At 39.8% G+C, this 17,121-nt stretch overlaps 1 protein-coding gene across 7 annotated transcripts in view; it reads left to right on the forward strand.

The window, feature by feature from the left end:
• The window catches only part of DSE (dermatan sulfate epimerase), a 33,901-nt gene extending 24,504 nt beyond the window's left edge, over positions 1-9,397 (forward strand). For 6 of the 7 annotated variants that reach the window (XM_031054053.2, XM_005154699.3, XM_031054052.2 and 3 more), the window contains 3 exons: positions 2,518-2,757; positions 4,243-4,450; positions 6,369-9,397. In XM_031054053.2, coding sequence (XP_030909913.2) covers positions 2,518-2,757; positions 4,243-4,450; positions 6,369-8,130 — 2,210 coding nt within the window. In that variant the 3' untranslated portion in view covers positions 8,131-9,397. The remainder of the gene's footprint in view (positions 1-2,517; positions 2,758-4,242; positions 4,451-6,368) is intronic. The other variant, XM_034060953.1, reaches the window with a different exon arrangement.
• Positions 9,398-17,121: the final 7,724 nt, after the last annotated feature.

Here is a 17,121-nt window from a genome sequence, read left to right on the forward strand (position 1 = left end):
CCTTCCACAAATTGAAGACTCAGATCATATTTATTCAGTGGGTTTTGCTAAATTCCTCATAATTCCATCCTTCTCCAAGCCTCCGTCAGTGCAGAAAGCTGGCAGTTTGCAAGATGACTCTGCTTTTCATTAGAGTGTAGACCATAAGTATGCTTTGTGCCAAACAATGATAACATCACAAATAAAGTCAGACAGTATTTCTTTCACCAAAGGTAGGTGGGGTTTTTTGATGGGGGGTAGGAGGCAAAGGCAAACAGAGCAACTCTTGAACAATTTGAAAATAGTGGTGATAATTCAAATGAAAATAGAACAGATGGCATATTTCTAAATGAAAAATCGGTTCTTTTCAATATAGAGCAACTTTATTAAAAAAAAAAGACATTTAAGCCTAAAAAAAAAGAAATAAAATTTTTTCTTTCCAGGATGAAAAACTTTATCTGAAGGAGAAAATAAGTAGGGAGACGGGGAGTGAACATATTATTCTTCCTGTATCAGATGCATAGCAAATGCAAATAGCGTGTCCTAGTGTAAAACTTCCTCCCAAAAGGTTTAAATTCCAACTAATAATTTTAAACACAATTGAGCTATTGAAGCATGCTGAGGCTTAATATCCAGCTTAAAAATATGTAAGCATTGTAATGGGAATGAAAAACAAAACTTATTAAAATGAATTCTAGACACACACATAGTCATTGTAGTGATATTAAACACTCAGGTATTCAAAAAAGAAACTTGAGTAAGGCCTAAGACAGAAAGTACCGATACTGCTAATTTTAGGTGAGATTTGTTCTGGTTTGTTGTATAGCCTGACAGAGTGTTGAGTCTCTTACTTATTTCGTTCTAACATATTATTGCTCTTTTAATATACTACAAGCATAGGGCTAAATCATACACGTACACTAAATAAACAGAACATATATGAGTTGGTAAATGCATATATTACAATGGTAAACGCACTGTTCTGAACCATGGAAAATACCATTCTTGCTAGTGCAGTAGTCAGAAGCTAGTTGTTGTGGCTGTTATGTCAGAAGGGAAAACAAGAGTGGAAGCATTTGGGATTTTATTTGGACAGACCCCTGTGCTGCCAACTCTATCAGAGTAATGAAGCAGTGTCAAGACAGCTGTGAGTAAAGTAAGTGGAAGTAAGTAGCATCACCTGCCCCTGTTGCTCAGGGCTTCCCCATCTTAGTTGATTCTTCAGTAGAAATACCACATTAGATTCAGGTTGTCTGTTTAGCTTAGACTTCACATTTTTTTGTCTCTGTTAACTGAGCAGGATTTGGCAGCCTTGACTAGTAAGATGTCTGAATCACTCATCAGTCTGCTGAGCGTAAATGCAGTCTTAAGTAGCAGCTTTGAATGTAGCTCATACTCCCTTACGCTGGCACGTATGCTTCATTCAGCAGGCACCACTTTACCACGTAATAGGGTGTAGTGTATGCCAGCTGAACTCTGCTATATGGTGGAAATAAGTCTGGTTAAGTCTGTGCCCAAACACTTCGAGATGGGTAGAGACTAAGTTGCCACACAGAAGTACAAGGCAGCTGATCTCTGGTTAGTCCTAACCTCTTGTGCCAGTGAAATCAAAAACAAAGTAAGAGAAGCCTTTCCTCTGCTGGGATCCACATACTGACTTCTGCAACACATAAATGCAGTGCTGAAGCTCTCATGCTTGTGCTTGTTCCTTGGTGAATGCAGACAAGCTTTGGGAAAGTCTTGTCACAACTTCTTCCCAGCTCCTGATATGTGTAGGGCAGACCAAAATAGTAAGATCTCTGAGAGATTTTTCTTGAAAATAAATATAACTGTTTAGGGCTTGTGTATGTGGATGCTAAAAGTTAACCTAGTTGGAAAATTAATTTTATCCTGGGAATGAGGAATCTGCATTTGGAATTAACCATGCAAAATTTTTCCAAAATAACTTCTATTTGGATAACCCTTTAGGTTGTCAAACAAACTGCAAATGTAAGTAGAATGCAGCATGTCTTAAAATAGAGCAAATTAGCAGAATATCAGTTAACTGCAGCTCAGATGTGAACTTCTTTGTATTTTTAAAGTCTGAGGACCTTCTTACCAGGCTGGAGATCATGACAGTGAAAAATGACTGATCAGAATATTTGCATTATTGGAGCCCTCTAGTGGAGACCTTACGTTGTTTTCATACAGCTTTAATTTAAAATACAATAAATAGTCGTAGCATGGCTCTTCCTTTTTGGCATATCTTCAATGCATTAAGGAAATTTTCCTTTTAAGATGGAAAGCATAATCCCATATGATTAGCAAAAGGTGTTTGATAATTTTCCCCTGCTCATGTAATCTTGCTTTGCTGTGTTTGAGTACAGCGTTTTTACATCCTAGAACTTACAGGGACACATGTGGCAAAACTAGGCTGTATTATATACGGCTTTGGATTGCAAATTACTTGCTGTAACAGATCCCACTGTAGGAGTACAGATGACATAATCTATGATCTGTAGTGTTGTAATTAGATTTACCAACATCTTTCTCTTTCAGGCTACCTTCAGGAAGCTTACTTGTGGACCAAACAAGTGTTGGCCATCATGGAGAAGTCAGTAGTTCTGCTGCAGGAGGTCACAGATGGCTCCCTTTATGAAGGGGTAGCTTATGGCAGCTACACAACTAGATCGCTGTTTCAGTACATGTTTCTTGTCCAAAGGCACTTTGATATCAATCACTTCAGCCACCCCTGGCTCAAGCAGCACTTTGCATTTATGTACAGGACTGTCCTGCCAGGTAGGTCCACTGGGGAATGAAGATGACTCTTGTAATCCTTGAAGCAGCTGTAAAATTCATACTTTGAAAAAGGCCATTTGAAAAATAACTTTGTACTTGGATTTTTTTTAAATAACCTTTTCCATAGATTTTACTTTCATCATTCATCAAAACAGCAACAACCTTGTTTAGCACTGCTTATTAATGATCATTGTTTATTAAACTCCAGCTTTTAAAACCAGTGAAAAGATAGAAATATCATTTGGGAGAAAAAGCAGCCCTTCACAATTTGATTTCTGTTTTTTTTAAGATTGAAACAGACCTATTTCTGGGGGCTTCTGTTTGGAAAATAATGTTTGTCAAGATTCATATTGATTTTTTTGTTTGTCAAAAATCATCACCCTAAAAGATTAGGTGAAAGGAATAGCAAATGATGAAACCATGGTAAAAGTATCAATAAAGTGTAAGAAAGTTTTACATGATCACCAGTTTTCCACAAAACAGCAAAATGGATTTTTATAGCTTATTTATTATAATATTTTCTTCTGGAAAATGTCGTTGAATCAAATTATAGGTTTCTCTGTGCAGTCCAGGCGTACATGAACCATTTTCTTTCATCAATGTAAGAGTTAAACAAAAGTATGTGACATCAATAATAGGTCAATCTTGCAGACTTTTTAATATTTTTGTTCTCTCGTTGGATCTCTCTACTGCAGTGAGTTTTAGTGTCTCTGATTTGAAGTCTTAGTTGTGACTGAAAAATGGAGATGTACAAATACAAAACCAGTTATAAGTTAATAAATATTGCTAACCCCTTTTAGCTTTCAGAAAAGACTGGGTTTCAGGCAGCCTTGCAAGTTTTTGATGATGGTTTTCTGTTGCTTATTTGCAGGACAATTCATTAGGAACTTGTACTATTCCTGGTTAAAAAGACTGTGATAACTTTATTTTGGCTATAAGAGCCTTAAATCTAGCCATGTATGTAACAGGGGTTGAGCGAGGTTTAGCATGCTAGTACAGTGACATAAGGTATTGTGCTGACTCCGTGTGAAACCTCAGGCATTTACTGGGGATTGGTTCCTAAGAGCAAAGTGAACTCATGCTAGCTGGTTTAGGGTGAAGCTGATTTATTTTACCTTGGGGACACCTCTGTTTTCTTGGTTTGGAAAGTTTGGATTGACACAGGGAAACAGAAACCTGTGAACCTTTGCCAGATTTGAGAGAGGAGAGGAAGTGGATGGGACAGTGCTGCTTACATTTTCTGTAATACTTTGACTGTAGCTCAAAGCCAAAGAAGAAAGGTGAGTATTCAAGTTAGCTACAGCAGAAGGAAACAGCTCCTGTGGAACCTGTTTACGGCTCATTTACAAGTAGGTCTGTAAACATCTGAAAAGGCTGCTTCTGTTTGTGTCTGTTTGTACTGCTTGGCTTCACCGTCACACTCTACAAATGCATCTTTGTACATTTATTTGTTCTTTCTTACATTCCTTTTCACTTTTTCCCAAGGGTTTCAGAGAACTGTGGCCATCGCAGATTCCAACTATAACTGGTTCTATGGGCCAGAGAGCCAGCTGGTGTTCCTTGACAAATTTGTCATGCGTAATGGCAGTGGGAACTGGTTGGCAGAGCAGATCAGAAGGAACCGAGTGGTGGAGGGCCCAGGGACAGCATCCAAAGGGCAGAGGTGGTGCACTCTCCACACTGAATTTCTCTGGTATGAAAGGGATTGAGTGGGCTCAAAAGCAACCTGGCAGCTGTTTGCTATTGGTGATAATTCGTTATCTTTAGATTTGTACTGTAGAAGCTGAGATTGAGCTGAGCATATGTGTCCAGTCATTTGGCTCAAAAGAACTGTTTCACTTAGCCTAGATGCACAGTGTACGTTGCTACAGGGAACACCTTGGTCTTGTCTTACATATGGTTTTGCATTTTCTTTCTGTTGTCTATTGGTTTTATACAATACAAGCAGTTCCAAAAGGACTGAAAATTTGTTTGCATGTATTTGGTTTGTTTGGTCTATTTTTGTTATTTTTAATTCCACTGTGTTCTCTTATAGTTAATTAGGTGAATATTTAAAGCATAGTTTTCTTCTGAAAGCTGTAAGTAGTAATATAAACTTTCTTTTAAAAGCTATAGTGTAAGCAGTAAGGCTAGTATTAGTTGCTCTTGCACACTACTTCATATGTTAGGCTGAGAAAAAATATAATAGATGATTAAACCCATATTTTCCATGTAATTTACAGCTCTGCTTACTTGTATGTCAATATTCTAAAGGTAAGAAATGAAAAAGACCCAAAAGGCTCTAGATATACATATAAACTCCCTTAGTCTATGAAGACAAGTGTATTTCCAAGGAGTCAGTGTAGCTCCATTTCTCTCTCTCAGAAGAAAAATATTACTGAATAGATACCGTTTTGCATTTATGATATGCATATAACAATGCATGTTTATTAGGCTCCAAGCACCCTTAATATTGCTATTTGCAAAATACAGAATCTCTCCTCTACAAACCCATTGTAACATTCTTGCCTCCTGCATCTCCATGGAGATCTGGAGAATTTATATTTATAAAATACTTTCTGATGTCAAAGAGAAAGGAATCTTCTAAGAGCACATGAATATATGAAAAGAAAAAAACAAAAAAGAAAAAAATTATCTGAATATTCCAACAATTGCCTTTTCCCTGCGCTGCAGTGTTGCTCTTGTGGTGAACATGTCCATCTGAATTAGAGTCTCAGGAAAGAGGTCTGGTTTTGGGGGAATCTCCATCAAGGAGCACTAGATACAGAACAGGCCCCCGTACTGGTTGGGATTACCCAAAGCCTTATGCAGGACATGAGCTGTGATCGTCTGGGTCCTGGCAGAGGCTCCTGATTAGCTGTAGAGAGAATGTAGAGATGAACCATCTAACAGAAATATTACTGAGCTTAATGATGGTTTTGTTTATTTTGGTTGCTTAAAAACAATGCCAGAAGGTTAGACTTTTGTTTCCATGGTTGTTTTGAGCTTTTTGATTATTAACTCCTGTAGGTCAAATAAAACAAAAATGATAAGCCTTGTAACCTTTTCTGGAATTAAAACTTCATTTTAAACCAAATGTCTTGTATCTTAAAATTTACACAAGAAAGCCATGCAAGTTTTTCTTCAGCTTAGTTGGAGAAGGAAACTAACATACACTAAGTGATATAAATCATAATAATTGATCCTTTAAAATGCCTGTTCATCAATCTTTAGTTTATTGCTAATTCTGTGTCTACAGCCTAGTCCTAATGTACATTTTTAAAGATTTGTATTGCAGTTAGTAGCTTTATGATATAAGACAAAATGTAGCTAGTTTGAAATTAGTGGTACTCTTATTTTCGAACTGCAGGAGGATTGCTTGCTTTAGATGTGGAGCAGACGCTTTCAGCTATTGTTCTGTAAAAAGCACACCACAAATTTGCGTAGGGAGTACTATGATAAATACAATTACAACTATATGATTAGTTCACTCAGGAAGCACATGTGTGGGCTTTATAATGTTAGCTTGCTCCTTGAGGTAAATATTGAATCGGTTTTTGAATTTAGTACAGGTGCTGATAATGGAATTAGTCAAGTGATTTTTAAACCCATTTTCTTTGTCTTTTTGGCAGGTATGATGCAAGTTTGCGCTCTATACCTCCACTAGACTACGGGGTTCCTAAGCTGCATTATTTTGAGGACTGGGGAGTCGTAACCTATGGAAGTGCTTTGCCAGCTGAAATCAACAGGCCTTTCCTTTCCTTCAAGTCAGGAAAGCTGGGAGGACGTGCAATATATGATATTGTTCATAAGAACAAGTACAAAGAGTGGATCAGGGGGTGGAGGAATTTTAATGCCGGCCATGAACATCCGGACCAGAACTCCTTTACATTTGCTCCCAATGGTGTACCTTTCATAACAGAAGCCCTGTATGGGCCAAAATATACTTTTTTTAACAATGTGTTGATGTTTTCTCCTGCCGTGTCCAAGAGCTGCTTCTCCCCATGGGAAGGGCAGATTACAGAAGACTGTTCCTCAAAGTGGCTTAAATATAAACATGACTTGGCTGGTGACTGTCAGGGACGAGTGATTGCTGCCATGGAAAGAAGCGGAGTGGTGTTTATCAGGGGAGAAGGAGTGGGTGCATACAATCCTAAACTGAAGCTGAGAAAATTGCAAAGAAACCTCATACTTCTCCATCCCCAGCTTCTTTTGCTAGTGGATCAAATCCATCTAGAAGATGACAGTCCCCTGGAGGCAGCAACCAGTTTCTTCCACAATGTGGATGTGCCTTTTGAAGAAACAGTTGTTGACGATGTCCATGGGGCTTTTATTAGGCAACGTGATGGCATATATAAGATGTACTGGATGGATGACACTGGCCACAGCGAGAAAGCTACCATTGCCTCAAGGATGTATCCTCGGGGCTACCCTTACAATGGGACAAACTATGTGAATGTAACAACCCTCTTGCGGCATCCCATCACGAGGGCCATTTACCTTTTCATTGGGCCCTCTGTTGATGTGCAGAGTTTCACCGTCCGTGGAGATTCCCCACAGCTGGATGTTTTCGTTACCACCAGTGAGCATGCCTACACAGTGTACCTGTGGCCTGTTGAGGATGGGTCCCGCTCTGCCTTTGCACAGGTTATTGCAGACAGACAGAAAATTTTATTTGACCGAGCCTCTGCCATTAGGAGCTCTGCAGTGCCAGAAGTGAAGGACTACATAGGGATTGTGGAGAGGAACCTGCAACATTTTAAACCTGTTTTCCAGCAGCTTGAGAAGCAGATTTTGTCTCGTGTACGTAACACAGCTAGCTTTAGGAAGACTGCTGAGCGCCTGCTGAGGTTTTCAGATAAGAGACAGACAGAGGAGGCCATTGACAGGATATTTGCAATCTCACAGAGGCAGCAGCAGCAACATGGCAGAGCAAAAAAAAACAGAAAGATAGCCAAAGGCTACAAATTTGTTGATGCCGTTCCTGACATTTTTGCACAAATTGAGGTAAATGAAAGAAAAGTGCGACAAAAGGCACAGACTCAAGCACAAAAAGAGTTGCCTATAGATGAAGATGAGGAAATGAAAGATCTTCTGGATTTTGCAGATATTACTTATGTGAAGCACAAAACTGGGATGTCAATCAAAGGCCGATCAGGGCTAGGACAGATGGTGACAACTGCTCGAATTAGTGCCCCATCAATATCAGCTTCCTATACCCGTCTCTTTCTAATCCTCAACATTGCAATTTTTTTTGTCATGTTAGCAATGCAGCTCACATATTTTCAGAAGGCCAAGAGACTGCATGGCCAAAGATGTCTGTATGCAATACTTTTAGTAGACAGCTGTATATTATTGTGGCTATATTCTTCCTGTTCTCAGTCACAATGTTAGCAGAAGACCTATACTAGTCGACCAGTTTATGGTCATATATGTCTATGGAAAAGCATTAACCCTAATAGGGCCAAAGTTTATCTTATTTCTGAAACATTCCAAAAACAGCTGGGGGAAGGTTGGTTTCAGACCAGAAGGGATGGAAGAATAGGACAAGCAATGAATATCTCAGAAAACTAAGTACTTAATAAGTACTCTTTTGTGTTTTTAGTCGGGATTTGCTTCTGAGGGGATGTTATACTTTTTTCATCAGAGTTCAGTAATGTAAAGATGTAATTAATTTTTTTATGAGAAGAGCCCTCTTGCTAGATTTGTTTCTAAAGGCTTTTTTATACACAGTTCTGGGTTTGCATTTAGTGAGTTTTCATTTCAGGCTGCTATGGATGTCTCTGGACATTCTCTTAAGAAAAAGAAATTCAAACACAAGTGTATGAGGCAGATCTTAGCAGTAGACTTAATTTCTCACTGCCAAACCAAAGAATGTGTCAATATGGGACACTCCTGTATAATTATTGCAGACTCTTACATCATGTCATCTCTTCCATGCTTTACTATCTGGGACGGTGGGAAAAGGCAGTCATGTCAGTACCTGTCAGGTGAAAGGCACAAGAGTAGTAGGCAGTAGCAGAAGGCAAATATATGGCTAACTCGAAGTATAAAGGAACAAAATTCTCAGGAAAAAAAAAAAAACTTTTATCTTTTGGTCAACTGTAGACTGTAGAAGGATAAATGCTGTAGGGTCTGTTCTCAATTTTACAAAGCAGCATTTCACAAAAGGTTTCTGTAGTTTGAAGAACATCTTAGTAGGGAAAAAAATGTCCTAGATCACTTCCCTTCAATATGCAATTGTAAACATACAAACAAAAACCAAAGCAATCCTGTGGTAACCTCAGCAATTGCAGTATGGAAAAAGAGGTATTAAGAAAGTATTTAATGTCTTTTTGCTGTTCACATGACTAAAGCCAGAGGACAGTTAAAATTGTGTGAACAGCATGCTCTCTATAAAGCACCAGCAAGGGTTCTGCAAGCTCTTAGTGACCCCGGGTAAATTATTTGGGTATCAGTGGTAAATAGAATCATGTGGTTTATAACAAAAGTTTGACATCTCCACGTACATCACCTTCTGTTCATTAAACTGATTTAAAAAAAATCCAAAACGTAAGTATTTGAGAGAATGGAAGCTGTATGGAATTGGGGTATATCTGTATGTCTTTACAGAAAAACAATTCTTCCAGTACATTTGCTAAATAAAAACATTATAATTGTCTCTGTGGTTCTTTGATTAAAATATTTTCCAGCTACTGAGCCAGTTCTGAGCACTGTATTCACATACATAAGCCCTACTCCAGGTTCCAATGCCTGGATTTATCTAATGAAATTTGGTACACTTAGTTTGAGCAAAGATTTAGAACTCTGGTTAATATCTGATCTATGCAATCAGTGGAGAAAGAGAGCCTTCAGATAGCTATTGGGTCCACTTAAGACCTTGAATCATCTTCTCCCTAATTGCAAAAGCCATGTAGGGTGGTTAATCACCAATTTGAAATCACCCACTTAATTGCTTAAGGTGACAGAGCTGAGCCTGGGAAGGGTCACCCAGTATAGCTCTTATGTTTGCAGTCGTGCCTGCTGAAAGTATGACTAGATTGTGACAGGCTGTGTATTACTGTATACAGTGGGAATCACTGGGAATCTCTTTATTTCTGCCTTTGCACTGTGATGACATGAACACAGGCAGAAATAGTGGGGTTATGTTCAAAGACACTGTTGGTTAGTTTTTCAATATTAGGTAATACTAATTTTGAAATAGGTAATATTATTGTCAATGGAAAACCAAGATGCAAGTACTATTGCAGTCTTGTATGGCCAGGCACATCCTTCCACTGGAAGCCAGTGCCATAAAATTGCCCCAGGATAATTCAAAGAGTTATTATGCATTATAAGCAAATTATCTATGCTTGTGTATCCATGTCCTCTTTGAGGGCAAAGGAAAATAAAGAGCTGTGGTAGCTTTTAGCCTTTATCAGGCTAATGTCAACAGTGGAGTTAATACAAATACTTCACTTTATTTCACATCTATGCACATTTACACTGTGTCTATTAGCTATTGCTTTGAGCAATCAACCAGCCTGTACTCTAGAAAGCTTTTGAGAAATACCTGCATTTCTTGGTCTGCTTAATAATGTGGCATCTGAATTCTAGTATGGGATTTGTGTAGTTATCAAATGAAACTGCAGAATTACAGAGATTAGAAAGCGAGGTGTGGTCATGCACATTAGGTCTCATTTTCACTACACTTCCCTGCACTATTTTAGCAATGCAAAAGGAAAAAGGTGGCTGCAAGAGCTGCCCATACTCACAGCCAGGTCTTAAAGCAGCTTTTAAAGCAGACCAGCATTCAGATGAATAATGTATATGCGGTGATGGGGTGAAGGGAAATGAAATGTCTGAAACAATCTGTTCTCCTGAATGGGAGACCAGATCCATTTCAGCATGAAGTGGGAATCTAAGCATTTTCCAGCCTGTGCTTGCACCTCGTACTTTTCTGTTATAGATTTATGAGTTTTTTACATATAACTGTCATTACTGGCCATTCTGAATTGTACTTAGATAGATGTAACTTCAAGTCAGATAGGGCAACAAAAGTTTGCTTCAACTAGCGATGAAGCCGTAATTGTGCTGAGTATATTTCATACACAGTATTAATCTTGTGTACTTTCTGACTTACTCTTTTCCAGGCCAGAGCCCTTAAAAAGTCCCTCTCCAATGGCTGTGCTTTGTTTCCATTCTTTGCTGCCATTCTTCATGTCTCTCTCATTTCAAATTTGAAGTAAATGGAAGGATAGATGGTTCTATGCCATCAGCAGCCAGCAGCCCAGGCTCCTGGGTAGAAGTCTCTGTGTCACAAGGAAGAAACAGTTCAAGCCCTCAGGCGGCAGCATACACTGAAAAATCTTGAGCTGCCCTTGCTTTACTTGAAAGTGTGGTGAGGAAGAGGAGGTAAAAGGGGCCAGCTCAGATAGCCATACTGGCTGGTGGGAGGGCTGGAGAAGGTTGGCATTCCTCAGTGCTTGCTGACATAAGAGAGGATGCTGTCCATGCCTTTGTGTCCTTTGTCTGAAATACAGGAGAGAAGCAGACTCAGTGAGCCTTATGTCCGTGGCAGAGGCACTTAGCACTAGTTTCATCTTTCTTGAGTATACTCAGCAACTTTTGAAATGTGTCTTTATGGTACTCAGTAGTGAAGTTAATTTTCATTCCCTATTTTAAATGGAGTTACAGCACTGAACTGTTTCTGGCATATGCCTCTGCTACCATTCTTATTCTCCTTCTTTTTGGTTTCTAAAAATGTTAATATTCTGCATCTCCAGCTGCAGGAAAAGATGGCTATCCTATAACTGGGTGTATGTGGATCGGTTCCTGTAATCATCTGCGACACCACTGATTTCATTCAATTTCTATTCAATATCTGAGGTTCAGTCATGCATGCTTCATTTCAGGGCTGCAGTCTAAATTAGTCTAAAGTTAGTTCAGTGTATTCTGAACAAACTGAATGGAAATTCAGCCAGCAGGTAGCTGTGTATATATTTGAGGGTGAAATCTGATTCTTAAATTTTTCAGTTATTCTTTTTGAGTCCAGCTAAAAATCGGCTATGTATGTTATATACATCATTGTAACTAAGAAGCAAAGGGAATGGAACACATATTATCTCATTTTTTAAAAGTTTATTCTGAAGGATTATATTTCTGAAATACATCAAATTCTTTTCTTGGCCTATGTACTTTCCCCTGATGAAAACTTTTTCTTTGTATTTGAAAGCATATAGTGACTGCAAAATAGCTGTATTTCTGCACTGGAACATTTTCCCCCATTGGAGATGGAGGAAAGGGGCATACTACCATGAACTGCAGAACTAGTTAATTAGTTACAGTTTAAAAAGAGGTAGAAGGATTAATTGTATGATAAGTACAGAGCATAGTTTATAGCATATGATCAGACAGCATGAAGACACACACAAAAAAGGTGTGGAACAGAATAAAATCCCAGCTATTCAGCAATTCCAAGACAGCAAGATATGATGGCATAACCTCAAGAAAGCAAGCACACATGGAATGCAAAACGTTTGTTATAAAAGTATAGACATATTTGGGGCTTAATGTGCAAAGGTAATTTGCAAAGTAATTTTATGGCATTTTGTTTTCCATAGTGAGAAAGAGTAAGCTTTGTTTTCTTAGAACTTAGTTGTTTACCCGGGGTGATTAACATGATTTCAAATGAGTTAGCTCTATAATCTGCCTCACTAAGGCTCCTTAATTTCATCATAAAACCTGACAACTTCTACCTTTCTAATCCTATGAAAATATCATATATTTTCTTATAAATTCAGCAAATATTTTTCACTTAATCCGCAACCAACACTTAAAGAATTGTGCAGACTTATTTATAGTGTGTATAGATCGAAGATTAGTCTAGATTGACCAGTAAAGCCCTCATACTGCTGGTTGCTGTAGGACACTTGGGCTGGGTTACAGGACCCTCCCTGTTCAGGAATGAGACCTGTAGTGGACCTGTAGTGTTAAAAGAGCAGCAGTAAATTATAGCAAGAGGAAAAACAGTGCAGTTGGCTTGTGTGACTCTGCACCACAGCTCACCCATCAGAGCCTCCTTCAGAGCTACAGTTGGTTTTGCAGACCTGATTCCTTCCTACCCATTAAAACCTGCTTTCAGCCAAAACTGCAAATAAATGTAATGCCATAAAATAGCAGTATAATGTACACAAATGCTTGTAAGCTGTACATGCACAGTCACAGTGCTATTTCTTAGGCTGCTGCTCTGCTGTTAGTGCTACTAATGATTTATGTGGTGCCACTGAGCTGTGTGACACTTCACAAACATGTGAAAAGACTGGTTCAACCATAAAGTCGGAACAACTCCCTCAGTTTCACAAACTGAGGTAATGGGCCTACAGGGGAGGTCAGTCCACCTGGAAGGTAGGTACAGATCTGCTTGAGGACAAGATGCCCACTAGTTAAGTACTGATTTAAGCTGGAAAGAGACAAAAGGTGTTATAATAATTTTCCTAGAATAAAAAGACTTTTCTGTATGTCTTTCTGAACTGGGCACAGAGAAATGCAGCATACAGCTCTTTCACTTGAGCAAGCAAACACAATTGTTATAAAAACAAAACCAGTGCTGAGGTGCTCTTTTCTATTGCATCCACAGATACATAAGATTCTAAATTATTAGTGTGAAGAGGAAGTTGAGCTTAATAAGAATAATTGCAGGAATTTGGGACAGGATGGGACACTTGGTCAGAGCTGCTAGAAAGAAAATGATTGGTAGAAAAACAAAACCTGCCTTTTGCTATCCCAAACAAATAGCAGATGTCTCCCAGCAAAAAAAATAAATAACCAATTGTAAGGACTTACTAACATGACTAAACCAAGATCTACTCAACAGGTATCGGCAAAGCCCCAAGCATGCATGCACACACACACACAGGCTGCATTTAAGACCAGTGTTATGCATTTGACACAACCACAGAACTAGTTAGACAATAGCTTTTTCCAAGTAGAAAATGCTTGAGAATCATTCAGCTGCAAATGAAAGGACAGAAATGAAAGCATTAAGGAGAAACTTGATTAAATATTAAACAAGTCAATTTGGTTTCAGCTGATCCTTTCATTTTAATAAAGTATATTTCAAAATGAAAAGAAGTTTCAAATAACAAAAACAGTCATTCTGTTCTAAAAATGTTCATGTTTTTCTTTCTGACATTGTTTTCATCTCCCTTGGAAGGCATGACACTTAGTGCAAATCAAGGCAAACCCAACCATTAAATTGGAATTCTCTGTTCTTTAACAAAATACTGTTTTTCTGAACACTTTCCAGTTAATGTTTTACAGCTGTTGCAGCAAGACAAGTGTTAATTTAGATTGCAAGAAAGAGCTGACCTGGGGCAGCAGTGCTCTGAGGTGAATGGAGTGTCAAAAGCAGCTAGGTGTAGGGCTCCACACGCCCTGCCCTTCCAGTTCCTCCTGCACAGAGCCATCCTCCAGCCTTCCAGTTCCAGAGGCTGCCCAAAGGCTAGGCTCACCCCAGCCATTGCTGGGCCCCACTCATCTCCTAGCACAGCTACTCCCCCACTTACCAACCAGGGTGGTCTGTTTTCCCTCTCCCACCTCTTCCTGTGAGTATTTACTGGAAATATGTTTGCTTGGAGTGGAGGGTTAATCCTTTTCCACACAGAGCTCCCCTCCCTTTTTCCAGGAAGCTTGATCCTGAAATTATATTTTATTACAGATAAATAAACCCCTGCTAAAATTAGGCTCAGAAAGAGAAGCAGCAGGGTTCTTGGCTGTACTCTTTCCCCTGTGTGGTCGTTATCTGCTCCAGATAGGGAGCTGCTGCTGGTCATTAGGTTCCCTTGTTAAACCAGTGGTTCTCAGAGGCAACCTATGTCCCTGTCTCCTTGATGAGGTGCCTTTGCAGTGATTTCATCTTGCTTCTGTTATTTCTGCCATCCCCATATCTGCTAAAACTTTTTCAGACATGGTGAATTCTGGTTTCAAGGTATGCTACCCATTGCCTCTAGGTAAAAATCAAGGCAATAATGTTTGCCAATAATACAAAGTTATTCTGAATGTTTAAAAACAAGCCTCTGCTTTAAAGAACTGCAGATATGCTTTCTTTGACTGACTAGAAAGCAGAGTGGCAGGTGAAATCCAGTGTAGAGTAAGTGGTGTTCAAAGTCAAACCAAATTCTGCCTTCAAACATGCATTAATAGACTCAGAGCTGAGTGATATTACCCCCCATGAATGAGATTGTTTTATTATATTACACAGCTCACTAAAATGTCAACTCAGTGCTTCACAGATGATCAAAAAGCAATTAAAATTCTAGAAATTCACTTGGGCTGCTCAGCCTGTGTGGAGGCCTCATAACAGCCTTAAAATGTCTGAAGGGGGCCCTCTAAAGATGCCAGAGAGAGACTCTTCATCATGGACTGTAGTGATAGGAGAAGGGGGAATGGGTTTAAAATTTAAACAGGGGAAGTTTAGATTGGATATAAGGAAGAAGTTCTTTACTGTTAGGGTGATGAGGCACTGGAATGGGTTGCCCAGGGAATTGTGAATGCTCCATTACTGGCGGTGTTCAAGGCCAGGCTGGACAGAGCTTTGGGTGACATGGTTTAGTGTGATGTGTCCCTGCCCATGGCAGGGGGGTTGGAACTAGATGATCTTAAGGTCCTTTCCAACCCTAACTGTTCTATGATTCTATGAAAATTAAGTCGTCTCAGTATGTCTTTGTAGCAAACTGATCCAGCTGCACCTTCCATGCAGTACAAATCTGGTATACTCCCCATTTTTCCTCATGTGCAAAATGATACCTGAACCCTATAGAATGGTTTAGGTGGCAACATGGATTGAAAAGAAAAAGAGTATACAAAGGTATACATCAAGAAAGGAATGACTAAGTACATTAGGGGACTTCTTAGCCTGGAAAAAAGGGGGCTATGATAAAGGTGTACAAGATCAAGAGTTGATGGAGACACCAGGATCAGATCCACTGTTTTGTCTCTTCTCTTCCAGAACTAGGGGGCATCAAATGGGGTGGTGTCAGGTTTGAATGAAGGTTAAGCACACTTGCTATACAATGTTTTGAATGTTACAAGTCTGCATGGGTTGGAACTGAAACCAGACAAATTTACAGAAGAAATACCTCAGTGGGTGTTAGATACAAAGGAAATTCCTGCAATGCAGATTCGTGGGGTGTATATTCCTGATCTTGCTTCCCCTGTCCCTGTGCTCCTCCTCAGCAATCTGCTGTAGCCTAGAGGTGACCAAACTAACTGGTCTAATCCAGTCTGATTCACTCTTGCTGGTTTTCCTTCCTTTTTGGGTTACGTTTTTAAATATGGTTTATTATGCAATTTTGCTGCATAATAACAAAACAAAGACTCCTCCAGACCAAGCCAAGCATTTCAGTTAGTGCCATTTTAACTCTACAGCAGCAGCTCAGTGCTGAGCACAGCAGCCACCCACAAAACACTGCCTGCTCTAGCCCCTCCATGCCATCTACTCAGCTGCCCAAAGAGCAGCAAAGAGCCTTTGGAAGGTTTAAATTACTCCAAAAGTCCACTGAAAATAGTTTAGCTTCTCACAGTTTTGACAAGCCATTGTGTTTCCACCATGCTTGGCTCCTGCAGCCATGGATACAGCATGGAGTGATACAGGCAGCATCACACCTTGCTATCTTGCCTGAAGGAGCCAGTACCAAAAGCAGGATGGCCCAGCTGAAGAGAATGTTTGTCTGAGCCTGAGATGAGGATCTAGCTCTGTGCCATAATAATGCTCAGGAAGAATCAGTGCAGTATAAGTTACAGCATTCAAAACCTCTCAGGATTATCATAGTCCTGATAGAATCATAGAATAGTAAGGATTGGAAAGGAACATGAGATCATCTAGTTCTGACCTCCTGCCATGGGCAGTGACAACTCACACTAAACCAGGTCACCCAAGGCTCTGTCCAACCCAACCTTGAACACCGCCAGGGATGGAGCATTCACAACTTCCCCGGGCAACCCATACCAGTGCCTCACCACCCTCACAGTAAAGAACTTCTTCCTTATATCCAGTCTAAACTTCCCCTGTTTAAGTTTTAACCCATTACCCCTTGTCCTGTCACTACAGTCCCTAAGGAAGAGTCCCTCCCCAGCATCCCTGTAGGCCCCCTTCAGATACTGGAAGGCTACTATGAGGTCTCCAAGCAGCCTTCTCTTCTCCAGGCTGAACAGCCCCAACTTTCTCAGCCTGTCTTCATATGGGAGGTGCTCCAGTCCCGTGATCATCCTCGTAGCCCTCCTCTGGACTTGTTCCAACAGTTCTATGTCCTTTATATGTTGAGGACACGAGAACTGCACACAATACTCTAGGTGAGGTCTCACAAGAGCAGAGTAGAGGGGCAGGATCACCTCCTTCGACCTGCT

Source organism: Melopsittacus undulatus, chromosome 3 (genome assembly GCF_012275295.1).
Source record: "Melopsittacus undulatus isolate bMelUnd1 chromosome 3, bMelUnd1.mat.Z, whole genome shotgun sequence".
In the NCBI taxonomy this organism is placed as follows: domain Eukaryota; kingdom Metazoa; phylum Chordata; class Aves; order Psittaciformes; family Psittaculidae; genus Melopsittacus; species Melopsittacus undulatus.